Raw genomic sequence first — 27,072 nt, forward strand, 5'->3', positions numbered from 1 at the left:
TTGTCGATCTGATCCCCCTTGATGTTCTCCCTGCCGTGGCGGAGCCTGGGGATCGCCTAGCTGGTACTTCTACAATTAGTAAGTCTCGAACCTTTACAGCCCTTCCTGGGGTTTCTTCCGGATTTGTTGATGTATATGAAGAATATGTTCCTCGTCTAGTCCCTCGCGGTCCTTGCAGTGTCCCGAAGAGGGGGCGAATGGACAGGTCTTCATCTGGCTTGCCTGTCTCCAAGAAGCCTCGCAAACCAAGTACTCCCTCAGGTACTCCAGTTGTTGCTAGCATGCTCTTAGGTGAGCACATTTAATACTCTTTGTTCTTTTATTTTCCTGTTTCTCTCTTGAACCGAGTACTTTTCATCTCCTTTTCAGCAGGTGCTCTGGTTTCGTTGGCTGAGGAAGAAGAGGATGATGAAGTCCCCCTCATCATGCGGCGGTGAGTTATTTTTCATGTTCTTGTTGCACTGAATTTCTCCTCTTTGTTTTGAATTTTAGTTTTGAACTTTTTTGAAGTAATCGGAGGTCGGGTGTGAGTTCTTCCGAGGCTCCCGCGCCGACTTCTTCTAAAGCTCCGGTGTCGAGTTCTTTGGTCGCCTATGTCCCGAGTTCTACCGCTCCTCCGGTGCGGAGTTCTTCTACGGCTCCAGTCCCGGCTTCTTCCGCGGCCCCGTTGTCGGCTATCCCGCTCCCGTCGCCGGGTGGCGGGGACGTCTTTGCCGTCGTGGTTCCCCCTGCGAGGCCTTCTCTTGGCTTCGCGAAGAAGAAAGTGGTTGGGTGAGTAGATTCTAGCTTTATCTTTTTGGCTTTTATCTTCCTTCCTCTGGTTCTTAATGGTGCTTCCTTTTATCATCTTTCAGTGTTTCGTCTTCTCTCATTTCTTCATCGACTTCTTCTCTGCCTCCTACCGTACCCACGAGTTCCGAGCCTCGGGACTCACAACATTCTGTTGATGAAGTCGCCGCGGGGGCTTCAGAGCTACCTGGCGGAGTTGCGAACTTGGCCGTTCCGGAGGTGACTGTGGTCGTCGCGCCGGGTCCTTCTGAGGATTTGGCTCCGGCTTCTCTGGAGGTTGCCTTGGTCACTCCTTCTTCGCCCCAGCCGGCCTCTCCTTCCCCTTCTCTTGCTTCCGGCGGCCCCTCGATTTTTGGTGACGTGGTGCAACAGTTTGATGCCACTCATCGGTTATCGGAGCTGACCGCAGCCTGGGGGAGCTTGTCGACCCTTGCGTCTTCTTTTGGTGAAAAGCTCCAGGTAGGTTTTATTGCTACTTCTTTTTTGCATGTTTGTTTCTCTTCTATCCTTACGTCTTGTTTCTCTTTGCCTCTTTTTGCTCAGTCTTTCTCTCGCGATCATTCTGGCTTCTTCTTCTCATCTGAGAATGAGAGGAAGTTGTCTTTGGAGGTGGACGCTCTGAAAGCCGATCTTGACCTCCTCCGGGCTAAGTTGGAGACGGAGCGTCAAGTGCACCAGAAAGAGGAGAAGACCCTTCGCGCCCGGGTAGTGGAGACGGAGAAGCAGAGAGATGCTGCGGTGGAGTCTGTGAAGAATGAATGCAAAGGTGCCGCGGATTCTGCCTGTTTCTTCTTGTATTTTGACTTGTTTTCCCGCTGACTTGTTCTTGGGTGTCCTGTCTAGCTCTCCGAGTTGAGAAGCAGAAGCTCTCGGAGAGTATTGATGAAATGAAGGCTCTTGTCCGTTCTAGTCACAATAAAGCTAAGGAGGTAATTACTCATGCTGAGGAAGAACTCACCCTTGCTAGGCTGATTAGGCGCGGAGCTGACAGAGATCTTGTGCAGGCCCAAAAAACTATTGAAAACTTGACCGGGAAGCTGGCGACGGCTACTGAGAATTGGAATGCTTTGTGGAAATCTTTTCGTTCAGTAGCCGATGTCCTTCGGACTTCGGCGGATGACGGGCAATCTTGGGCGCAGTTCATTCCCCGGATTCCGACTCGTTTCCAAGAGTTCGCGAAGAGGTGTGCCCAAGTATGTACCAAGAATGTGCTGGCCCAGGTCCGGGTCCTTGCTCCAGAGGTGCCTCTCTCCAAGATAGCAGAAGAAGCTGATAGCCAAGAATATCTTGACGCCGTTGAAAGGATGGAGCCTGAGGTCGAAGATCTAGCCAGTAGGGTTGTAGATAGTCTAAGTATTGATATTTCCTTTTCTGATGACAATGCCTGACTCGATTGAGCATCCTCTTGTAATATTACACTCCTTTTTAAATGAAGATTCTTTATTTTTGTTGATGTATTCTTTGCCTGGGTGCGGTTGAAGTTATTTGACTTGCTGAGTACCTTGTCCTGTTCCCGTCTCTGCTCCGTAAAACAACTCTGTGCGTTATTCTGACGAGGCCCCTCGATTTGTCGAGTACTTTTCTTTTCTTTCTCCCTTGTGATCCGTCGAGTGCTTTGCGTTAACAACCTTTCGCCTGCGCTATGTGAAACGACTCGGTATAGAATGTTGCCTTGACAAACTTCGGCATCCGAGTGCTTTCTTGAGTGGCGCTCGTGCTTTTCTGAAGAAAAAAGTATTCCTATGTGAAACGACTCGGTATAGAATGTTGCCTTGACAAACTTCGGCATCCGAGTGCTTTCTTGAGTGGCGCTCGTGCTTTTCTGAAGAAAAAAGTATTCCTATTCCTATCTGGATGTAGCCCCCGAGCCTCTTGCTTTTCGGAACGAAGTGCTGGAGGGTCTTTTGAAGTTAAATTTCGGTCGACTTGTTTCGGGTGTTAGCTTTTAGCTACCCTCATCGGCGGGCTCAAGCATCTTTTCAGCTATTTTGCTCTCGGCCGGGATGCTCAGGCATGTTTTCAGCCGTTTTGCTTTTTGTTTCGGGTGTTAGCTTTCAGCTACCCTCATCGGCGGGCTCAAGCGTTTTTTCAGCTATTTTGCTCTCGGCCGGGATGCTCAGGCATGTTTTCAGCCATTTTGCTTTTTGTTTCGGGTGTTAGCTTTTAGCTACCCTCATCGGCGGGCTCAAGCGTTTTTTTCAGCTATTTTGCTCTCGGCCGGGATGCTCAGGCATGTTTTCAGCCATTTTGCTTTTTGTTTCGGGTGTTAGCTTTTAGCTACCCTCATCGGCGGGCTCAAGCGTTTTTTCAGCTATTTTGCTCTCGGCCGGGATGCTCAGGCATGTTTTCAGCCATTTTGCTTTTTGTTTCGGGTGTTAGCTTTTAGCTACCCTCATCGGCGGGCTCAAGCGTTTTTTCAGCTATTTTGCTCTCGGCGGGGATGCTCAGGCATGTTTTCAGCCATTTTGCTTTTTGTTTTGGGTGTTAGCTTTTAGCTACCCTCATCGGCGGGCTCAAGCGTTTTTCAGCTATTTTGCTCTCGGCCGGGATGCTCAGGCATGTTTTCAGCCATTTTGCTTTTTGTTTCGGGTGTTAGCTTTTAGCTACCCTCATCGGCGGGCTCAAGCATCTTTTCAGCTATTTTGCTCTCGGCCGGGACGCTCAGGCATGTTTTCAGCCATTTTGCTTTTTGTTTCGTGAAAACAACTCGTTGAAAGTCATGACAAGACATGCTGTGGACGAATGTCATTTTTATTGATCATGAGTATAAACTACTACATATGTTGCTGAAGAGTATTGCTTTTCATCGATTGTGAACGTTGGTCCCTTGTGGCTTGCATATCTGTTTTTTCTTGAGTTGGATAGGATATTGTGACCAATTGAGGTATCTTGGTGTAGCCGGTTCTGCCGTCATAATGGTCCGTAGTGCTAGTTTTTCTTGATGTTTGCTTCTGCAATTCGGTGCCCCTGAGAAAATCACTGCTACCGTTCCCCTGGGTTTTTGGAATCCTTTGTCCTCGTGGTTGTCTTCTTCTCTTTTCTGATTGTCCTCTTTGGTGTTTTCCTTACTATCTTTTCTTGTGTATCGATCGTTGAAAGTGTAGCAATTTCCGATGGTGTGCCTCCCGCCAGGGTGCAATGGGCAACGTATGTTTTCAATGTCATCATATCTTCTGGGTTTGGGAAACTTCTTTGATTTGTCGGCCATTGCCACAGTATTGTCTGGTCTACGTTTTCTTTCTGGATGTCTGCTATTTCGGTGATTTCGCTTGTCTGAGTTGTTCTGGTTGCTTCTGTCCGGGAACCTCTCTCGTGTTTTTTCTTCTGCAGTAATCATCTTTTCTACTGTACGTCTGAATTCTTCATTGTTTCTCGGATTTTCTTTGTAGAAGTCTTGGAATTGCCACCTAGCCATGATTCCGTGAGAGAAAGCTTCAATTACTTCTCGTTCGGTTATGTCATGCACTTGAGCTCGTAGTTCGCTGAATCGTCGATAGTAGTTTCTGAGACTTTCGCCCCCCTTTTGCTTGAGTCCTTTTAGTTCCGCATGAGTGATTGGATGTGTGATGATTCCTGCAAAATTCTCACAAAAAGCTCTTTGCAAATCCTCCCAATTTTTGATAGATCCTAGGTTCAGTTTGTCGAACCATTGGAGAGGCATGGCTTCCAGTGCCATAGGAAAGAACAGGGTTTTGATATCGTCGTCTCCTCCGGCTAGTTCAATTGATTGTGAATATATTCTGAGCCATTGCCTTGGTTCAGTTTTGCCATCATATTTGGAGTGGTTAGACGGTTTGAATTTGTGAGGTAATCGTACCAATGCAAGCCTGTTCGCGAAACAGGGGAATCTGTCGGGTGTCTTGGTTTCTTTGAATTCGGATTCGGCACCTTCTTCTGGCCAACTGTCGTTTTTATGGGAATAATCTCGCGAGGTTGTCTGGGTAGGTACCCTACTCCTAGTCTTCCTTGGTTGTTCAAATCGGTGGCCTTGATTATGTTCCTTCCTACTTCCTCCGTCATGGCTTCCACCCAGCCCAAGTCTTTCGAAAGCGGATTTCCTTTGATTTTGATCTTCTTGCCTGTGGGTTGTTGATCTGGCGGGTAGTCTTGATCGAGCTCTCTCTTCATGTGTTCTCGGGATCGTCGATCGGAGCAAGTCTTGGAGCTGTTCATACTTCTCACCGGGATGTGAAGTTGTTCCGAGTTCTTCTAATGCTTCTCGAATCTTATCGTAAGGTGTATTCGCCGTGCGTCTCCCCTCGACTTCTCGTTGCGATTTTCTTTTGTCGTACTCAGCCAATTCTGACTCATATCTGATCCAAGCTTCCCTGCGCTGCCTAGCACGGTGTTGACGCCCTTGCTTCAACTTGTTTTTTCTTTCTCTAGCTTGTCTCTGACTATCTGTTTCTCCGTCGTAGCCCTAGGCAAAAGGTGATATGTTGGACTCTGATTCATCTGATGATCTGACATCGGGTGCTTCCGGGGGATTTAATGGTGACCGCGGTCGTCGAACCATGAGCACTTCTCGTGCATGAGTTGTTCTGTTATTGGCATTAGTTTTCATGCTGTCGGAGTCGCTGATAACTTTAGTAGATGCCTCGGTGTCATAGATCGAGTCTCCTTCTTGGTAAGGTAGAATAGCTGTTGTTGATGTGCCGACTAGTTGGGTTCCGCTATCCTCAAGAACGGAACCTGGCCAGTGGATGATACAGTCCTGCGATGTTATTGTTAGCACGAGACCCTCCTGAGCTCCTGTCAGTGGTATCCCAAATCTAGGATTGAAAGATCTTTCGACCTGTCCCTGATAGGATCTTGCCATGTTGTCGAGCCCAAATGGAAAAGAACTCGACTTCTTGAGAGAACTCTGGGGGTAATCCGAGTTGTTTTGGGTTGTGCTCTGGAATCTTTCCAAAAGAGAACTCGGCTTCCAGAAAGCACTCGGATAAAACTTCGCCTTGGAGCCTGAATTCGAATCAGATATGAGTGGTCGTGAAATCTGATTTGAATCGGATACTATGAGTTGCGTGAATCTTCTGGTGAGCTGATCTGTTGCAGTTGTTGAAATAGGAACTTCTTTAAGATGATCTGGATCTTTGAGGAGATGGCTTTGAAGCTTGCTGTTGTTGTCTGCCTCGCAGATCCATGAGCCGAGGATGAAAGTTGATCCCGTCGGGAAGATTATGTTGTCGAGGTCCATCGAGCTCTCGGATGCAAAGTCGCCGAAAGCCCCTACCTGGCGCGCCAGCTGTCGATGTTTTACCACCGATAGCCTACCATGGGGGTACCCGGGGCAGTATGTTCGGGCTTCGGCGTATGCCGAACTCGATGGTTAACGCAAGAGACAGCCGATTTATCCTGGTTCAGGCCCTCGATCGTAGATCGAGTAATAACCTTACGTCCAGTCGGCCTTAGCCTTTGCGTTGGATTGATTGTCAAGTGTTGTGTCGTACAATTGTTCTCTCTCTGCCTCAGGAGCCCTGCCCTCCTTTATATAGTCAGGAGGCCAGAGTCCTAGTCGGTTTACAATGAGGTTTCCTGGTAGGATTACTTAATAGTTCTACTACTAAGATTACATGGAAAGAATCCTAGTTGGACTAGATCTTCTTTCTCCTTTGCGGGGTATCCTGTGGGTCCCGCATCGACAGTGACCGAGCTTATCAGCTATTGAGAGCATGTAGACTATGTAGCTGTCGAGTCCTAGAGCTATTGAGCTGTCGAGTCGACCGTTCTTGGGGGGGGGGGGCTTTTAGGAGAGAGCTCATCCCCTTTTATAGTTGAATGAGATGGTCTTACAAGTCAGAGAAAAAGAGACAGAGTGTATACGTGTGCTGCCTAGTCTTGTTGCCCATACCATCGGGTACGGGATGACCGTCGACGCCCACAATACTGCTTATGTTCATATACATCTGGCATGCTCTACCATGTTCGCCTGGTACGGCAAATGACGACGCCCACAATACTGTTTATACTCTGACGCGTTTGGCAGGCTCTACCGTGTTCGCCTGACATGCCCCGATGACACCGTCCTATTGGTGCGCAGGGCATGACAGGGTACAATCCTTGGTATTGCGGTTGACTTGAGCGTCTTACCTTATCTGCTCCGCCTGCTCCTCGGGCCCACACCGAGCGGGTGTCCCCGGTCAATCATTCCTAGTCGGCCCCGACCGTGTTGGTCGGGAAAGAGCAATGAGCAGAGGTCCGGCGTATCCTCGGCCGTAGAAGGGGGTCGGAGTCAGACTATGGTCCCACCTTGGTCAGGCCTTCCAGTTGAGGACCGTATCGTTGTCTCGGCCTATCATTAGGCCCCGTTCGCTGGTCTAAAACTGGCTAAAAACACTGTTCCGGCTGAATTGTTGTGAGAGAAAAACACTGTCCCGGCTGAAAAAAAGAAGCCGAACAAGCCGAATATGGGGTAGGCCGAACATGGCCTATGTATCTGGGCCGACCCAGGCTCGTGTTGTCGCTGTGCCGCCTGCTGGGCCGGATTTTGCTGGGAAACAGGTCCATTGGAGATCCCGAGTTTATGAACCCGACACCTTGTATCATGTAGCAATCCAGTGCCCGATGGCTAGAAGATTCTGGGCAGAAGTAAAAAAGGTTGAGGGGGTGACAATTCCAAAATTTCACCCAAGTACATGGGCAACGGTGCGTTTCGTTTCAACACTGCTAGAGGAGCTTGCATCGCTGAAGGTGTCAAAGGAACCAAGGCTGCCCAGGAGGTCGGAGAAGTGGAGATGCCTAGAGGAGGGGTGGGTCAAGGTGAACACTGATGCAGACTTTGACACTACGGTTTGTTCGGGAAGGTGCGGTGTGGTAATACGTGATCATACCGGCCTGGTGAAGGCTGCAGCTGCACGGTGGCTTGATGATGTGCCGGATGCCCTGACGGCAGAGGCTGTGGCGGCCATGGAAGGGCTTGAGCTTTCGGCGGAAAATGGCTATGACAAAGCTATCCTCGAGGTTGACTGCAGTGGCCTGAAGACACTGCTAGATGGTGATGATGGCATGAGATCGGCTATCGGGGGCATTTGTTTCGATATTATAGAGCTAGGCAGGGGTTTTGTTGACTTTCATGTTGCGTGGGTGCGTAGGGAAGCCAACTCGGTGGCTCATTGCTGTGCATGTACGGTGTCAGCCACCGAGCGCTCTTTTTTCTGGCTCTGTAATGGTAAAAAAAAAACTACTCTCCCACGCTGGTAAACTCTACTACACGTTCTTGGTAAACTCTTCCTGCGTTAGTATTTGTTTTAAGATAAATTTTGAATAGTAGACGTGTAAATATTATGAGACAGAGCCACACATGCTGCGGGATCTACTCCCTCCGTCCTAAAAGGAATACGATTATCATTTTTCGAGAAGCCAAATAATTTGAGTTTTGATCAAAATAAGTATCATTAGATTAATTTACTTGACCGGCAAGAATAAAAATGCAGATGCTGGGAGTGTCAAATTGCTCTGTTCTTCATTTTGTGGGTTACTCGGATTATGGAGCATCTGGCCATATATGGCTTTCAGTATAACAGAAATAAAAACTAAAAGAGCAAACTCTAAAATAAAAAAAATTAAGAAAAAGAGCAAAAGGGTAAGAAAGAAACTGAGCAGCACGTGCTGATGAAAAGGAGATGGAAAACAAAAAGGGAAAAACAGATGCGTCTGCCGGGAGTCGAACCCGGGTCTATTGCTTGGAAGGCAATTATCCTAACCGTTGGACTACAAACGCTTGGATGTTAATTTTCTTAATAAATCATAGAAGTGTGTTGTGCATATGTGTGTTTTGTGCCACTGTGCTTCAGATTATGTTTCTAGTTCCAGCTCATTTATTCCCTGCCTTTTTTTAATGTTTTTTTTGTTGCATTTGTGTTTGCGAACATATGTTAGCAGTTAGCACTCATCTCTGGCATCAGTGTGCATTATACACGAGACAGTCCACCTGGTTCCAGTGTGTTCTTCATCTCAACTTTTTTTTTTAAATCAGACAAGGATGCTAACCTCTGCGGAATACTTGATAACTAGTATGACGTTTTCCTTGTACAAAGCTTTGACTAACTATACCTGCTTAAATATTTACCTACCTAACTACCTAAGTACACGGTGAGAAAAAGTGTATCATTAGATTTGCTATTAAAATCACGTTAAAAATGTTATGTACTCCGTATTCCTGGCTATATATTGGTGTAAATATTCATATAGTAAAACTGTAAAAGACAAATTGCCAAGCACAAAGCCGTTATAGCGCATTGTCAGTTTGTTGTTGTTCATTTTATTCTTCCTTCAAGAACTACTCAGGTTTCGAATAGCACTAGAAGCTCTGAGAGGGAACATCATAAATTCATCATCTTTACAGGGTCCAAGCATGCAAATCCAAAGCTTGACATCACTGCTACTTAGCTTCATCCCAAGTTGGACCAACAATCCTCAACAAAAAAGGAAAACCAAAACCACTGTCCTGGAAGCCGACGATCGATCGATCAAAGTTGTCGTCGTCAGCGGCGGTGCTCGTCCACGGTGGCGCCGACGATGTGGGCGAAGTCGCGCTCGGAGGCGCAGGGGATGGTGAGGCCGCCACAGCGGTGGTCGAAGCCGAATTCGTCCTCCACCCTCTTCAGCAGCGTCACGAACGCCGGGTGGCTCAGGCACGCCGTCGGGATCACCAGCCGCTTCCTGCTCTCGCCCACGTACACCGCCAGGTGGCCCCGTGGCACGTCCGGCACCGACGACGACGACGGCGATCGGCTCCTTGCCAGGTGCAGCCTCGTCAGCATGTGTCCCAGCTTCCGTGCCATTGATCTCTCAGTCTCTCTATCTGTCTCTTTCTCTCTGAGGAGCTGCTGCTGTGGTGTTGGCTTTCTACTTGACAGGAGCTAGTGAACTGAAGAGTGGTGAGTGGAGACATAGGCACATAGCCAAGTGTGTGCATGTACTTATAGGTGAGACCTTTAGGCCTCGTTTGGATGCATGTGTATCTACCTCAATCTACATGTGGTGGAGTGGAATGGAATGGAATTTAGTTTAATTCCACTCCAATCCACTTCAACATATGTGGATTGAGACGAATACATGCGTATCTAAACAAGGCCTTAGGGATTCAGTGTCTCTCCAAAAAAAAAAGGGAAATAAGTATAAGCTGGACATGTCACATGCTGGGCTGTGTCAATGCATGATGCATGCTTAGCCATCTACCGGGCTTTATCCATTCATTCAGAACAGAGTAGAGACAGATCGATTCAAGTCGTAGTAGAATCTAGTCGAGACCAGAGAGATATGGGCCAGCGTGTCGCGCGGCATGCAACAGCACGAGTGGTCCGAGTGCATTGGCAAGGTGACGACTGGCTGGCCACTGGCCACAGCCGAGAGGAGGCCGGCCACGGCAGGCAAGAACAAGACAAGATCGATCAGGTGCCGCCGTGCCGGCCGGCTGGTCCAGTCCTGCCACTGCCATCAAGCGGCGCTTGAAATAAAACGGCTTCAGAGGTTACGACTGGAATGCCTCTGCCTGAACGATTGCAGAGATCCATGCCATTCGTGCTTGGCTGCTTGCTACACACATGTGAGAAAAGCCTATCAAATATCAATGTTACAAAAGACGATCTCATCGGCAGGGAGATTGAAGGCCGAGTGCAAACTGTCCGGATTGTTTATATCTCTGCAAGAACAGTGGCATGCGCAGCATGGCTGGATGGCCATTCAAGGAGCAGAGGAAAAGCAGGGCACATGGGGGCATGGAGCTCCAAAGTTGTTTTTTTTTTCGTTCAAATGATAGGGTTGCCCCTCTTGCATGTACTCTCATACAAGATTATTTTACTTCTTTAAATTGAAATAAAAATTGCCAAAAAAATCACAATTTTGCCATTGTGATTGGGGCTGCTTTTTTTTTTTACCCTTAGACTTAGTGAAATTGAACCGGATCTGTTCATTTTGGTATTTTAGTGTTTTTAATAGATTAGAAAATCTTTCTTTTGATGTCTTGCTAATTCAATGTTTTGACAGGAGCGTCCGGTGTAATTTCATCGATTTTTAGAGCAAGCAGCACTGTGCGTCCATGCCGGGCTGACTCCGGAAAACCGGCGGCGGCGAGATCAGGTCCAGGGCCGCCGTTTGGGAGCCTTGTGGCCTTTGGCAGTTTGGCAAGCCCACATAAATTTGTAAAGCAATAAACTCCTTTTATAAAGAAAAAGAAGTTCGTAACCGATTCGACCACGAGCAGCAATTCTTTTAGCCCACGCACAATGATTGCAAATATTTCGAGCTTCTGTGCAAATAACTGCATCTTGATTAATACGTTTTTAAAAACATTATTAACTGGATCGAGTTACAAAATAGGGTTTTCTGCATAATTGCACACTACTTAGAAATTATAGGAGTTTTTTTTGTTTTGAAAAAGGTCGCGATCCAAATAAGGGTCAATTTGCAAAATTTGTTGACCGACCCACGACCTCTTCCCCCAACCCCGAGTCCCGACTGGCGCCGACGGCGGAGGGCGGAACGGCGGACAGCGGGAGCCTCCGCCTACGCCGTGGCGCGGCCCTTGTTCCAGACAAAAAAAAAAGTTTCCAGCATCACGTCGCTCCACCTCCACCGGGTCTTTCGGAGCACCGCCAGCGGGAGCCGAGGGTGTACAGGACGGACGCCCCCAACCCCAAGGCGCAACTGCCACCGTACCAAAGCTCGGTGCCTGTGGAGCTCGTTTGGGGGGGGGGGGGGGGGGGGGGGGGGGGGGGGGGGGGGTGGTGCGCGGGGTGGGGGAGGCGGACTCGCAGCCGCAGCTCAGCCACCGCATAAGACGACGATGCCGCCGATCCGGTGAGAGCCCACCTCGGCCTCAATCCTCATTGCATCGATGCCCTGGATTTGCTTCCCACTGTCTAGCACAGCAGCTATACTGTTATCTTTCCACACACAAAAAAAAAATCAGCCACGCTGTTCAGCATTTAACTACCGGCGTGCTAATTCTCATCGCAGTCACACGGCGTTCAAGAGCCCACAGATCAGTTGATCTTCTATGGCCAGCCACTTGATTCTTCATCATCGTTTAAGAGCTGCATCGTCTCATCATACCTGCTACCTGGGATGCAGCGTGCCAGTGTCGTCGACAGTTCGATGAGATTTTCGGGATTCAGAAAAATAAAAAGAGAAGTGGAGTGAATTGGGATTCAACAGGGCATTGAAGTGAACAGAGGTTGCACATAATGATAACAAGAAATATTGTTTTTGCACATAAAGGAGGAAAGGAGTAAAATTTATTTATAACCTAGGTCCTGACTCCTGACATAAAACTCATAAGGGGTTCAGAACAGCTGATTCTTAGCAATATTGATTGAAATACACGGGCTCGTGGGCATTCAAAGGGTTTAATCCAACATTTGGTAGTTGTCTGACTTGCCATTCTGTGTGTCTGTCATAAAATTTCCTTTTGTGTCTGAAGTCTGAACTGAAGGTAAATTTTCAATAAATATTGTTCATAGTTCCTGATACATTAGGAAATCAAAAGCAACTTAAGGTAGTGTTTACCTTTTAGAGTGGGTCTCACCGTCTTAAATAATGGGATTTCCAATCAGTTTCAAAATGCTCGAGAAATAGTGACCAGAAACCCACTGAAAGCAAAACATCATGGTGGAAAAGAAGTACCATAGCTAAAATCCCAGCCAATGACGGTGGATCAACTAGTGCTGCTGGTACAGGATGATGGTGCCATGCTTTGACAAGAGCGTGATTTTACGAAGTTTTAACAATGCATCCTATTGTCAAAGGGGTTACAATAACCTGTAACCTTGTTGTAATTTAAGTTTCCTTTGGCCTGGCCTTTACATAGCCTCCTCTTGTAACTGTTTTTTCCCCCACCTTTCTACTATAATGAAAAGGCTGAATACTTGCAAATTGCACACATAACTAGACCCCAGTGTACCCGTGTAGATAAAGGGAGTTTAGAGGTGACTGACCCTGAGACATTAAAAATGTAAGTCTCTTATAGGAAAGTAATTGTTGAAGCTTGAAAATGAGGAAGGGCTCTTGCAATCTCTCCTTGCTAAACGAAACATAAAAGCCCATGTTGGCCCATAAAGTTAAGGGGCAACAAACCAACAAGTGGGCTGTACTTATACAACACAATTAACAACCTCTCTTCTCTGTCGTTGTTTCTCTCTTGTTCACTTAAAAAGAACTTATATTTTTCTCAGAATGTTTTGAAGGTTTGGAGATGGCGGAAACCTTGTACATGTTACACGCTCAAGCGGATTCTTTGCTTCTGGCAATCAGAACATGACAGCACGATAAGCTGATTATTCAGGAGCCGCATGCCTGCTCCTAATGCACAGGAGAAACATTGGGGAGGCCACACCTGCGAGCAAGCAATAGAGTCAAGGCATGGCACAGATTCTATCATTAAGCCATGGTGTAATTATGTGATCAGTTTAGAATCAGATGATAACACGCGGCTTGCTTGGAAGCCTGGAGCTGGACTGCTGGAGGTGAGCGAAGTCAACTTGTTGCTCACTCATCCACCAGCAACTTGCATCTTAATTAATCCGTATCATGTTCTGGATCTTATGCAGTGATTCTGATCTTGGCGTTCTTCACCCGTGCAGGTGAGTTTGCTGCCAAAAATGCAGACATGACAGCCTTGTAATCAAGCTCAACTAACTAGGATGCTTCTTGGGTTGTGTGTCTTCTGTTGCAGGTCACCGCTTGGTTACACATGAATGATTCTTGATGTCTGCTGGTTCATGTTCAACTACTTTACCAGCTCTCGTTATATAAAGAGGAAACTCAAGGCTAGAAAGAAACCATTGCAGCAACAGAAGCAGCAGCTTGCCTTCTCTTCTATTCCCAGCGAAGAGAAGCTTCAAAGCTTCCATTGCAACCATGGCCTACCATCTCCATCTGAGATCTGCAAGTGTGCCTTCGAGCCCTCACTCCAGCGAAACCAGTGTCGAGGAACAACTGCAGGGCCTTCTGCGACTGTCTCTTCGCCTTCTGCGACTGTCCAAACCATGAGAGAGAGTCTGACAAAGCTTGGAAGCATATACAGCTGCATCGATGAGCTCACATGCTTTCCCAGCAGTCAGAGGAAGGTGGTGGAGGAGGAGCTCGAGAGCTCTCTCGTCCTGCTCGACCTCTGCAATGCCATGCAAGAGAGGTTCGCAGAGCTCAAGACCATCATCCTGGAGATTCAATTGGCTCTCAAAAGAGGAGATCAAGCGGCTGTTCAGGCCAGGGTTCAGTCTTATGCTCGCTCCGCCAAGAAGGCGCAGAAGCAGTGCAAAAAAAATCAACAGGAAGGCTGCCTCTGGCATTGAAGGAAGCAGGGTGGTCAAGCTGTTGTCTGAAGCAAGAGAGATAGCTGCCACAATTCTCAAATCAACACTGCAACTCTTGTCGAAGCAAGTTGCAATGCCAAGTCCTGGCAAATGGTCTCTTGTATCCAAGGCTTTCCAGAAGAAGAGAGTTGTGTGCGAGGAGGAGCAATTGCAGATGTTGGAGTTGGACATTGTGGACCTTGAGAGCGGAGTTGAGACTTTGTTCAGGAGGTTGATCCAGAGCAGAGTTTCACTTCTAAATGCTCTTGTAGATAGGTCCTACACCAACTCTACCATGCGATTAGCGTCCGCCTTTTAGAGGATTTGCTGATCATCCAAACAAATTTTGTTGTATATATGTGACAGAAAGTGTACATAAATTCATTTGACTCGGATTAAAAAAAAAATCATTTGACTGAGAAGCAATGGTTTTTGGTTCATTTCCTGTTGTCTATTTCACACTTCTAAATGCTCTTAGTTTGTAGACAGCTAGGTCTTACACCAACTCTACCCCGCGATTAGCGTCCGCCTTTTAGAGGACTTGCTGATCATCCAAACAAATTTTGTTGTATACATGACAGAAATTGTACAGAAATTCATTTGACTGAGAAGCAAAGTTTTTTTTTTGGTCCATTTCCTGTTGTCTATTTCACCATTCTTCTTTCTCTGTGAAGAAATTTCTTTGTTCACCATGATTGGACTGTTAATAGGAGTACAAATCCTTAGTGCTCATTGTCTCAATGACAGTATGTGAGAAAATGAGGTGGTCATGATACTCTGCTTCACATGAGATGTGCCTCAACAGCAAGCAGGATCTTGCTCTCAATAGCTAGCCAAAGCGTGCATCTTCCAAGAAACGGGTACCTTAACAATTACAAACGAGTGCTGAATCCTTGACAACTCAACAAATGTTCTGTTACACTGAACTGTCATGATGAAATCCTGTTGCCGATAGCTGGTAAATGACAAATTGACAAAGTTATAATCTTCATTAGAAGTACAGATTGATCGTCTTAGATTTCTGCTTCAATTTATTATTACAGGACTCAGTACTCTGACAGCATCACTTTTTAGCAGAAGCAGCCCGGTAGGCCTGAATCTTCTTGGCGTACGCCACAGCCTGGTCCGGCTCCGGCAGCACCTCCTTGGCCACCGCGGTTTCCGCAAACCGCTCGGCCCACGCCGACAGCTGCGGAGCCCGAGCGGCGTCGATGACCTCGACGCCGAACATGGCGCGCAGGGCCCCGAACCAGGGCAGGGAGCACCCGAGCGCGAGGTCCAGGTACCCGACGGAGTCGCCGCCGAAGAAGGGCGCCGCACCGTTGCCGCTGGAGCTGATCTCGGCGAAGGCCTTCTCCAGCTTGAGGACCGCGGCGTGCGTCTCCCTCACCTTCTCCGTCCTCTCATCCTCCGTCGCCGCCTTCATCACTCCTGCGTACGCCGGAAACAGCTTGCCGTCGATGTAGGCGGCCCAGAAGCGCGCGACGGCGCGGCCGTAGGGGTCGGCGGGGAGGATGGCGGTGCCGGGCCAGACCTCGTCGACGTACTCCACGACGACGAGGGACTCGCAGATGGGCTTGCCGTTGTGGATGAGCACGGGCACCTTGTTGTGCACTGGGTTGGAGGCGAGGAGGAGCTCGCTCTTGTGGAACAGGTCCTGCTCGATGTACTCGTAGCTCAGGCCCTTCAGGCTCAGCGCCATGCGCGCGCGGAGCGCGAAGGGGCTCACGTGCAGGCCCAGCAGCCTCAGACCTTGCTCGTTGTTGCCAGCATCCGCCATTGATGGATGCTAGCTTATGCTTTCTCCTCTCTATCTCTCTAGATCTGCTTCTGCTGTTTGCATCATTTATGGCGCTGAGCCTTCTTCGGTGGGTTTCTATATAGAACAGTGAGACTGTGAGAGCATCATTTATGGCGCTGCATGCTTGCAGTCAAACTGCAAGGGTTATTTATTTTTTTTCAACCTGCAAGATAACATTTCGGTGTTAGGATCGTAGGATTGGTATCTCTGTGTTTAGCCTGTAGATCCGCTTGGATAATAGCTTTGTGACCTCGCGGACACCGTTGTTGAGGCAGCACCGGCTCGGTGGCGAGGTACAGTGGTGGTCCAGAGGGGCCGGTGTAGACCTGTAGGGGCGACGGCAGTGGTGGTGGCGGGCTCATCCCGTCGCTGGCAGCACGCTTTAGGATCGGATTAGGGTTTCTCTGTAGGTGGGTGTGGCGGCTCCAGTCAACCTCGTAGTCCGAGCCCTCACCCCCACCTTCCTTTTATTTGTGCTGTGCGACAGGGGCCCTCCAACCGAATTAGGGTTGGGCTCCCCCGATCAGGGAGTAGAGATAGGGCCCAATAGGCCGTTGGGCCTATTGGTGGAGATCAACTAACATTCTTCCCCTTGATCTCATTCCATCTTTCACTTTCATATCATTTGCTTTTGTTCATTCCATTACAGATTAGCTCATAGAGCATGTCTCATCGTCACGGTCCATTGCCGATAGACTTAACAGCTACAACTCACTACTCTGTTCTGAAATAGATACTTATCTTTGGGCCTTCTTTTATCCAGGAATATTTTAGACTTTCCCTTAAACCCAAGCTAGCTACATGTTCTCTGAACACCATGTCCTCTGAACATGTTGGGTGGTAAGCCTTTTGTAAGCGGATATGCTCAAGCTAGCTATATGCTCAAGACTTATGACTTGATCCCGGACTTTATCTTTCACAACATAATACTCTATGTCAATGTGTTTGGCAGCACCACTTGACTTATGTTGTGAGCATACTGTACTGCCAGATTATCATCGCAGTATTACTTTAAGTGGTCTATAGATGTCGTCAACCACCTTTAAATCGGGTATGAACTTCGTTAGTTAGTTCACCTGCCCGTTGCCTCATAACACGCTACAAACTGTCATACATTATGGACGATGTAGTGACAGTTTGCTTTGAGCTTTTCCATGAAATAGCTTCTCTTTGCGAGATGATAGAAAATCCACGTCTGGATATGTATTCACTCTCGCATAATCAGAATCTGAATATCCCACCATGTGGAGTGAATCAGATCTTCCATATGTCATCATGAGGCCTTTCGTTCCTTGCAAATAATGCAAGACTTTCTTTACTAATTTCAGTGTTCTATTCTAGAATTGCTCTGGAATCTGCCAAGTAAAACCCGATAACAAATGCAAAGTCAGGGCGCGTACATACTTGAGCATGTTGCAAGCTTCCGACAGCTGAAGCATATGGAACCACTTTTACTTTATCGATTGAGCTCATATTGGTTCCTGGGGCATTGAAAATCCCCATATCTATCGCCCTTGACTATAGGAGCAGGTGAGGGACTACATTTATGCATACTAAATTTCTTTAAAATCTTTTTCATGTATGCCTTTTGTGACAGTCCTTATACCCTTTTTCTTCTATCTTGATGAATCTCGATCCCTAGAACGAACGAGACTTCGCCAAGATCTTTCATATCAAATTTCTTTGTCTTCAGTAGTAGACTGACATCACTACTAGCAAGTAAGATATCATCTACATATAGGACAAGGAAGTTAAACTTTCCATTCTTAAACTTTGTATTGACACAATTGTCCTCTACATTCTCTTTAAAACCCAAAATTCTTTATTGTCTAATCAAACTTCAAGTACCACTGTCTTGAAGCTTGTTTTAATCCATAAATGGATTTCTTTAGGCGGCATCACATTCGTTCTTTTCCTTCCATGACAAAACCTTTCGGTTGTGCCATGTAAACATTTTCCTCCAAGTCTCTGTTGAGAAATGCCGTCTTTACATCCATATGATGTAATTCTTAATCGTAATGTGCCACTAATGCCATTATGATTCTGAAGGAACCTTTACATGAGACTGGAGAATAGGTCTCATTGTAATCAATCCCTTCTCTTTGCATATAGCCTTTTGCCACAAGTCACGCTTTATATGTTTCTATATTCCCTTGAGAGTCAAGTTTTGCTCTGTAGACCCATTTACAGCCTACTATATTGGCTCCTTTAGGAATTATTTCAAATCCCAAACTTTATTGACATTCATCGATTTTATTTCATCTTCCATGGCCTCAAGCCACTTTGATGAATGATCACTTCTCATGGCTTCTTCAAATGAGGTGGGATCATCCTCTATTTGAAATTCCTTAGTGTTATACACTTCATAATCAGCAGAAATAGCTGATTTTCTAACTCTTTGAGACCTTCTAAGGGCCTCCACATTTGGCACATCATCTATTTGAGGTTGTTGTTGCTCCCCCTCATGTGTGGCAATAGGTTCTATAGAATCCTGAAGAACAGGTTCCTTATTTTCATTCATTGTTGCCATAGGTGAAATAACAACAGGTGCTGGCACCATAGTATCTAGCATTATCGGTGCAGCTATAGCAAGTAGTGAGAAAAATGGCTCATAAATCATTGGAGTGGACGCATACACCCGCTCCACTTCAAGGACAATTTCTCGAGCTACCATGCTCCCCCTCATCTTTTCATTCTCTAGGAAAACATCGTGTCTCGTTTCCACAAACTTTGTATGTCTCTCTGGACAGTGAAAAACAAAAACCTTTTGACTTTTCTATGTTGCCAATGAAATGGCACCTTACTGTTTTGGGATATAACTTCCCAATGTTTGGGTTAAATACTTTAGCCTCAGTAGGGCTCCCCCACACACACGTAAGTGGTTTAGTGAGGGTACACTTTCTGTCCACATCTCATACGGTGTTTTGGGCACCGACTTACTTGGTACTCTTTTGAGAATATGAATGAGGTTTTTAACGCCTCCATCCACAGGCTCAACTGTAAGGTGGAGTAACTTATCATACTGCCCACCATATCCATCAGGGTACGATTGATTCTTTTAACTACTCTATTCTGCTGAGGTTCACCCGGTATAGAATACTGGGCTACTATGCTATTCTTTTAGGGTATGCCGACCGTAGTACTCCTCTACGGTCAGACCTGACTATCTTAATCTTTAATATCTTAAATTTATCCAATACATCTTTTCTTTCTTTGATTGGATAAATATAGCCATAATGGGAGTAATCATCTATGAATGTTATGAATGAATCATTACCATCCACACTCTTTATAGGAAACTGATCATACATGTCTGTGTGAATAATCTGTAGAATTCCTACGCTTCGTTTGTCATCTTTTCTTAATTCTTTTTACATACTTTCCTTTGTTCTAAAACTGAGAGCTCTAATGGAGGAAGAATATCATTCTTAGCTTGTCTTTTTATTCTCCCCCTCAAAATATGGCCTAAACGACAGGGCCATAATTTCGACAACGCATCGTGAGCTCTCTTATGCCACCATTTCTAGAGTAACACTCTGTCACTAGCTGCTTTATCAGCTGGGTAGCATATGTCTTTGAAGTGCCAGTGAACTGACTCTTTATTCTATCGAGGTACTCGGTGACCGTGTCACACTCTGAGATTGAGCCCACAATTGCAAGCTCAATCATGTTCTTTATCATAGCTAAACTTTTTCTTGTTGGTAGTAATTCATTTCCTATGCCCAAGGAGTCATAGGATATCTTTTGGGATTCAAAATCCCTCTCTTTAGTTGCCCAAGTGGCACACTACCCAGTCCACCTCAAACAAGATGAAAACCAGGTCAAAACTTTTCTTAACATAAAAATAACATCATTTGCATGCCTTGATTCCAATGTTGGTCAAAATCAAAACATACAATTATTCTTATACACTAATTCTACATCACCGTTGGGCAGAAATAGAATTAATGCATAAATCTTTAACTTTCACAACTGTTCTTACACACTAATTCTACATCACCATTGGGCAGAAGTAGAATTAATGCATAAATTATTAACTGTTATCAACTTTTCTTATACACTAATTCTACATCACCGTTGGGCAGAAGTAGAATTAATGCATAAATCATTAACTTTTATAACTGTTCTCATGCACTAATTCTACATCACCGTTGGGCAGAAGTAGAATTAATGCATAAATTATTACAATTATGATATTATTATTAACAACGTTGGTCAGAAAATAACAACATCATAATCATATCAAAACTCTTTTTCTCCAATACCACATTGGTTCAAAATAACTGGAGAATCAATAATTTCTTTAGCAGCGGAAAACCTTTCTTTTTCTCCAATTAAATACCGTATTGGTTCAAAATAACTGGAAAATAAACAACTTTTCTTTAGCTGTGGAAAAATTCTCTTTTCCTTGAATTTTACCCACAGGAAAAATTATATTTTCTATTTCCTTTAATCCATTAATCAATTTCTAGGAAATAAAGATTTACTGGAAAACTTTTCTTTTCTCTAGTTAAATATCATGTCGGTTTCAAAATCATTGGAGAATATACTTTTTCTTTAGCAGCAGAAAACGTATACTCAATTTCTTAAATTTTACCCACAGGTAAAATACATTTTTCTATTTTTCTTTTGAGCCAATTTGCATTTTTCTAATTTCCAGGAAATAAAAATTTACTGAAAAAAGAAAAAATGAAAACTGATTCATTTCTTTACTATTCCTTCGGTCCAGCCGGCAAATCGGCCCAGCCCATCTATTCTCCACGCACGCTGCCGCACCCAGGCCGCAACCTGGGTCTGGGCCGGCAAAACCACGCCCGTGCGCTCGCCCACCTAGGCCACGGGTCGGCCCGATCAAGCACCACCGTCGGATCGCATCCGACGGTCACCCGCAGGCTTCGTGGGGTCAAAAACACGCTCGGGCCACGATGGATGGAAACCCTAGGTCATTTGCTCCGGTCCTCTCTCTCTCTCTCTTCGTAGCCGAGCACAACCGAGCGAGAGCGAGAGCAGCGACCATGGCGAGCTAGGCGGTGGAGCGAGCCTTGGCGCCGTCACCGGCCCCCTCGCCGGCGCGCGTGCTCCCCAACGGGTGAGCACGCCGCCGTCGAGCGGCCTGGCCGCGGCGCCCCCTTTTCCGAGCCCAGCGAGCAGCTGCCCCGGTTCAGCCTTTCTTCTCCCGCGCGCTGGCATGACAGCAACGCTGCATGGCGGCGAGGTAAGCCACCCCCTTCCCCTTCTTTCCCCTGTGGTTTTGATTCTCTTTTCCTGTTCTTCGATTCGACCGATTGGGGATAGTTAGGGTTAGGGTTTCTTTTCTCTTTTGATTTCTTTTCCTTTTCGAAGTTCATCCGAATCTCTTTCCTTTTCTTTCTCTGATTTGGACTGATCTACCAGAGTTCGAGCCCGTGGCTCCCCTGGCCTCTCTCTTTCTCTTTCTCCTCTTCCTACTCTCATGCGCTGCGGCGGACGAGCGGTGGCCACCTTACGGTGACCGAAGGAGGAAGACAAGATGGCGCCACCGTGGAGCTCCTCACCGGCGTGCGTGCTCGCCCAGTTGCGGAGCACGCCGCCGTTGAGTAGTCACGCGATGGTGCCCTGTTGTTCGCGCGTGCCAGGCTACCCAGCCCGGCGGCTCTGTCTCTCTCTCATCGGCCATGGATTTGGTCGACGACAGTGACAGGACGGCCAGGCTCCAGGTAGGTAGCCTCATGACCGTCCTCTTTCTCCATTTAGGGTTCGAGTTCCGTCCCGATCCGATCTGGATCGGGCATTTTCTTTGTTTTTCAATCTGAAACCCTAGATCTACACCCTAGGCTAACTAACTGCTAGGGTTCTTTGTTGAAACCGTATCCACTTTTCCCGTACCCGATCTAGGGTTAGGGTTACACAGAGTAAACCTAGCTCTGGTACCATTGTTAGGATCGTAGGATTGGTACCTCTGTGTTTAACCCATAGATCCGCCTGGACAATAGCTTCATGACCTCACGGACACCGTTGTCGAGGCAGCTCCAGCTCGGTGGTGAGGTACAGTGGTGGTCTAGAGGGGCCGGTGTAGACCTGCAGGGGCGACGGCAGTGGTGGTGGCGGGCTCATCCCGTCGCTGGCAGCACGCTTTAGGATCGGATTAGGGTTTCTCTGTAGGTGGGTGTGGCGGCTCCAGTCAACCTCGTAGTCCGAGCCCTCACCCCCACCTTCCTTTTATTTGTGCTGTGCGACAGGGGCCCTCCAACCGAATTAGGGTTGGGCTCCCCCGATCAGGGAGTAGAGATAGGGCCCAATAGGCCGTTGGGCCTATTGGTGGAGATCAACTAACATTCGGTTCACATGGATGTTGTCTCTTGCGGAGAATGGAGATGCTTGCGACCCCGGACCACCGGATCCTCTTTGTCGTCTTTGGGAACGTGATTTCCTGTCACTAAAAAACGTGTCGCCGCTTGACAGTTGGCATCACATTTGATGCACATTTCATGCTCCGTAGATCGGTAGATGTGCCTGCATTTTTAAATTATAAGATGTTTTGTTTTTCTAATCTATTTGCTACTCCCTCCGTTCCAAATTATAGTTCGTTTGACTTTTTTTATTCTAAATTTGATCACTCGTCTTGTTCAAAAAATTTATGCAAATATAGTCCAATTTAAGTCATTCTTGAAGAACATTTGTTAATAAAGCAAGCCATAATTAAAGAAGTGATATTTTACACAAATTTTTGAATATGACGAGTGGTCCAACTTAGGGTTAAAAAAGTCAAACGAACTATAATTAGAAACGGATTTAGTATATATCTAACAATAATTTATATCTAAGTGCATAGCAAAAGTTATGTATATAGAAAAGACAAAACATCTTATAATTTGAAATGGGCCAGTATTGCCGATTTGCCGCATAGGCCTCGTCATGTGAATAGCATGCATGGTAGGTGTGTGTGGGGTCACTCCTAGCCTCTCGCCCTCGCTGAGGGGCATGCGGGAAGAGCCCGAGGGTTTCCCACAGGAGAGAGTTAAAGCGAACGCGTAGGGATGGGCGAAGGTAAAGATGCGTAAGGCGATGGAAAAATGCGGATTAAATGTCCATTAATTTGTCCAGAAAAGATGGAATCTGTCTTTCTTACACGAGCGTCCCGGGTATTTATAGACCACACCCGGGGTCGCGGTGAAATTACACTAGGGTCGGACCTAAGAAGACAATAGCTATACAACAGTCAGGGGTACGGTGGTAATTCCCTTCCCTTGGCCAACCACTCCGTGCCCTAATCGCCTGGACGGGGCTATCGTCCGCAATCACCGAAGCGGGCCCTTCCCGAGATGGGCGCCAAACCCTCGTGCGTCCCGGACGGTGGTCCGCTCTCCGCCGCTGGAGCTTCGCTTGCCGTGGATCTTCATTGAGGCAAGCCTTGAACGGCGACACCTGCGCACATGGATAAAACAAGACAAGCGTAAACCCTCGCAGCGGAGGTGAGCGCCCACCGTGAGGGTCGTTAGAAAGGCTAGCAGGGGTCGAGAACCGGTGTAGGAGATGTGTCGGGCAAGCCTTCCCCCAACAGTAGCCCCTCGAGGGTCGAGCCTAGCATGATGGGTCGGAGCTCTAAAATTTGAGGAGGGAAGTAGGCGAGGGTACCTGGCCTGCGTCCCAATCCAGTGACGCCCCCATCGTGCTCGACCTGTGCTGGGCTTTAATGTTTTTGGGCCTTGTTTTCAGTTAGAAGTGGCAGGCGATTGCTGGGGGTGCTCCCATTTTTCTCGGGATTTGCGGCGGTCTCTAGGCTCCTGTTTTCTCAGGATACGTGACACCTGCGTGCCTTTGATGCTGGTGTTGTTGCCTATAAATACCTATGTTAGGTTAAGGGTTTTGTTGTTTGGTCGCCAACTATGGGTCACTCCTGGCCTCTCACCCTTGCTGAGGGGCACGTGGGGAGAGGCCGAGGGTTTCCCACGGGAGAGAGTTCAAGCGAACACGTAGGGACGGGTGAAGGTAAAGATGCATAAGGTGATGGAAAAATGCAGATTAAATGTCCATTAATTTGTTTGAAAAAGATGAAATCTGCCTTTCTTACACGAGCGCCCCGGGTATTTATAAACCACACCCGGGGTCGTGGTGAAGTTACACTAGGGTCGGACCTAAGAAGACAATAGCTATACAACAGTCAGGGGTATGGTGGTAATTCCCTTCCCTTGGCCAACCACTCTGTGCCCTAATCGCCTAGACAGGGCTGTCGCCCGCAATCACTGAAGCGGGCCCTTCCCGCGATGGGCACCAAACCCTCGTGCATCCCGGACAGGGGTCCGCTCTCCGTCGCCGGAGCTTCGCTTGTCGTGGATCTTCAGTGAGGCAAGCCTTCAACGGCGACACCTGCGCACATGGATAAAACAAGACGAGCGTAAACCCTCGCAGCGAAGAGGTGAGCGCCCATCGTGAGGGTCGTTAGATAGGCTAGCAGAGGTCGGGGACCAGGGTAGGAGCTATGCCAGGCGAGCCTTCGCCCAACAGTGTTTGGATTGGTGGGGATTAGAGTGGCTTAAAGAGGTTAGGGGATTAACCGAATAAGATATTAATGAGCTGCCAATCGGGGGGTATATACGATTAGTGTTGGATCATGTGGGTTTTTTACATATGTTTTGCAAAAAGAGATAGAAAGAATATCTAGAAAGAAGTTACAGAAGAGGGTTTATGGATGAGAAACTTGAGGAGATGTATGTTGCACTTCAAGTCATGATTTCGACAAGTTTCTAGGCTTCAAAAACACCTCTAGATTCACAGCATCCACCACATCAGCATGAAAAAGTCTAAAAATAGCTCAAAAAAGATCAATTTAGGATTTAAAGAGGGGAACAAACTTGCACAAAATCAATACTTGGATTACCTTAATTAAGACATTTGATTAGAAGCCTCTCCCAGCCTAACATAAATCTAGAATGGTAAAAATCTCAAGAACAAAGAGACGCTTATCTCTCCCTGATCTCTTTCTCTGACCATTGAAACGGAGTAGGAATTTCTAACTAGAAATTCCAAGGCTTTTGCATTTCTGTGATAATCCCAGGGCTCATATACGTATAGAGCATTCACACCAATTTATATTGCAGTAGATTGAAGTTACATTTGAGTAGACCTAATACAAGACTACATGTACAAGTCTATATAGGGTATGATTAGTTGGTCCCATAAAACTTATGTTTTATTAAGAGTTGTGCATTATAGGCTATTCCTGCACAAGTGAACACAATTTGGTGTTGTTTGGTAAGGGGGGTGAACTGAAATTGCCTCATCTTAAGGAGTCAGAGTAGGGGTTCAAGGCATCGGGTTGTGAAGGAAGATCACACACTTAGGTCAAAGTGGTTGCCTGGAGAACAGGAGAAGGCCGACGGAAGCACCAAGGCACCAAGCCTGGGTAAAAGGACCGAAAAGCTCCAAGAAATGATGAGTTAGGGCTCTAAAATTTAAAGCAACAAACTTTATCTATGCAATTCTATTTCACCCCTTACATCGTTAAGTCCTAATAAAACTAGATAAAGCAAAACTAAAGAGTGTCCATAGGGCCACCAAAGTAAATCGAGGTCTTACAAATGCCGCACCATGTCTAGGTTTACCATATCCCACAATAAACCAAGGGTCTCTAGCCTAATTCAACTCAAAAGATTAATCTCATAGATGAAGGCTACTTTACCTTATATGACGTTCTCCCTAACCTTCAACATGAAACTAAACCTAACAAACTCGACAACAATGATGCAAGGATGCTGCTCTCTAACAAACTCGCTAACGATGATACATTAATGCTCTATTATGTTGTTTGCATCCAAAGTGTTAGTCGTCCGAGAAATTGTGCGTTGGGAAAAATATTAGCTTGATATTTTTCTATCTATGGTAATGGAAAAGTATTAGCCTGATATTTTTTGTATCTACGGTAAGGACTTCATTTTGAGGCTAGCAATTCTTGTTAGCCTACATTAGGACCTTTAGCAGTTTTTTTTTGGGAAAAAAAAAGGAACAATTGGGTCGCTGGGAAAGTCACGAGCCAAATAAGGGGTCAATTTGCAAACTTTGTTGACCGAGTCCACCATCTCTCCACCGTTGTCGCCGGCGGCGGAGGGCACAGCGGACAACGGATGCTCCCGCCGGCGGCCGGCCTCCACCCTTGTTCCGGATGGAGAAAGTTTCCAGCATCACGTTGCTCCAGTTATTCGCCGGGTTTGTCGGAGGACGCCAGCATGAGACGGTGCTCTACACTCTACAGGACGGACGCCCCCAGGCGCAACCGCCGCCAAAGCTTGGTGGCGCTGCCTGCAGAACTCGCAGCCCTGAAGCGCCGCATACGAGGATGATGCCAATGATCCGGTGAGCCCACCTCTTCCCCCTTCAATTTATGCCCTGGATTTGCTTCCCAGTGTCTCTACTACAGCACCTATACATAGACCTATAATGTTCAGCGTTGCATATGAACGGGACGGGAATGGGTAGGGTAACGGAATTTGGTCCTGCATTTCATTCCGGGATTGCTAGTTCAGTTGCACTCTTGTGATCGGCCACTTGATTCCTCATCGTTTCAGAGCTGCATCATCCCATCATACCTGGGTTGCAGCCTTGCAGGAACATATGTTTTCGAAGACAGGAAGCGTCGAGAGTTCAATGAGATCTGTGATCGAGAGTGCAAATCTGGATTCAGAAAAAGATCGAAGGGAAGTGATCTGAGATCGTACGATCAGATCCAACAAAGCATTGAACTGAACAGTAATGAAATTTCTTTGCACATAGCAAGAAATATTCTTTGCGCCTATGATGCCTTGACTGTGAATGATTCTGGCTTATATCAGGTACCAGCTAAAATCAAGATTTTTCTGTGGCTTATGCTGAACAACGCAGTGTTAACAAAAGATAACATGGTGAAGAGGAAGTGGCCAGGTGATCCAACCTTCTATTTTTGTAATCACAATGAATCTCTTTCTCATCTATTCTTTCAGTGCAGCACAGCCAAGGCTGTGTGGGCGATAATTGCAAAATGTATTGGTGCTAATAATGTGCCCAGATCATTTGACCAGTGCTGAAATTGGCGTGACATGTGGTTGCCTGCAGGAAAACAGTTTCACACTGTTGGGATTGCGGCAATATGCTGGGCTATTTGGAAAGCTCGAAACAAAGTGTGTTTTGAGGGGAAACCTCTAGTAAATCCCATATCAATCATATGTCATGCATATGCCC

The 27,072-nt window shown here is 46.7% G+C and overlaps 2 protein-coding genes, 2 long non-coding RNA genes, 1 other non-coding gene and 1 pseudogene across 5 annotated transcripts; 3 read left to right on the forward strand and 3 right to left on the reverse strand.

The window, feature by feature from the left end:
* Positions 1-467: 467 nt before the first annotated feature.
* Positions 468-1,536, forward strand: LOC136476649 (uncharacterized). Its single transcript, XR_010763676.1, has 3 exons — positions 468-771; positions 855-1,248; positions 1,333-1,536. It is a non-coding gene; the product is annotated as an uncharacterized lncRNA (long non-coding RNA).
* A 6,901-nt stretch (positions 1,537-8,437) lies between these two features.
* Positions 8,438-8,509, reverse strand: TRNAG-UCC (transfer RNA glycine (anticodon UCC)). Its single transcript has one exon. It is a non-coding gene; the product is annotated as a tRNA-Gly (tRNA).
* A 763-nt stretch (positions 8,510-9,272) lies between these two features.
* On the reverse strand, positions 9,273-9,572 carry LOC136476648 (auxin-induced protein 15A-like). Its single transcript, XM_066474570.1, has one exon. It carries the CDS (start codon positions 9,570-9,572, stop codon positions 9,273-9,275), a length of 300 nt encoding a protein of 99 aa, XP_066330667.1.
* A 1,962-nt stretch (positions 9,573-11,534) lies between these two features.
* On the forward strand, positions 11,535-14,400 carry LOC136469338 (uncharacterized; annotated as a pseudogene).
* Positions 14,401-14,937: 537 nt separating this feature from the next.
* Positions 14,938-15,912, reverse strand: LOC136472490 (probable glutathione S-transferase GSTU6). Its single transcript, XM_066470191.1, has one exon. It carries the CDS (start codon positions 15,859-15,861, stop codon positions 15,145-15,147), a length of 717 nt encoding a protein of 238 aa, XP_066326288.1. The 5' UTR covers positions 15,862-15,912; the 3' UTR covers positions 14,938-15,144.
* A 10,083-nt stretch (positions 15,913-25,995) lies between these two features.
* Positions 25,996-26,777, forward strand: LOC136472491 (uncharacterized). Its single transcript, XR_010762366.1, has 3 exons — positions 25,996-26,211; positions 26,424-26,604; positions 26,688-26,777. It is a non-coding gene; the product is annotated as an uncharacterized lncRNA (long non-coding RNA).
* The last annotated feature ends 295 nt before the right edge of the window (positions 26,778-27,072 follow it).

Source organism: Miscanthus floridulus, chromosome 8 (assembly GCF_019320115.1).
Source record: "Miscanthus floridulus cultivar M001 chromosome 8, ASM1932011v1, whole genome shotgun sequence".
Taxonomy (NCBI): Eukaryota; Viridiplantae; Streptophyta; class Magnoliopsida; order Poales; family Poaceae; genus Miscanthus; species Miscanthus floridulus.

Bases quoted from the DNA above. Each gene is read 5' to 3' on its own strand.
- LOC136476648 (XM_066474570.1), bottom strand. From the start codon at position 9,572: ATGGCACGGAAGCTGGGACACATGCTGACGAGGCTGCACCTGGCAAGG.
- LOC136472490 (XM_066470191.1), bottom strand. From the start codon at position 15,861: ATGGCGGATGCTGGCAACAACGAGCAAGGTCTGAGGCTGCTGGGCCTG.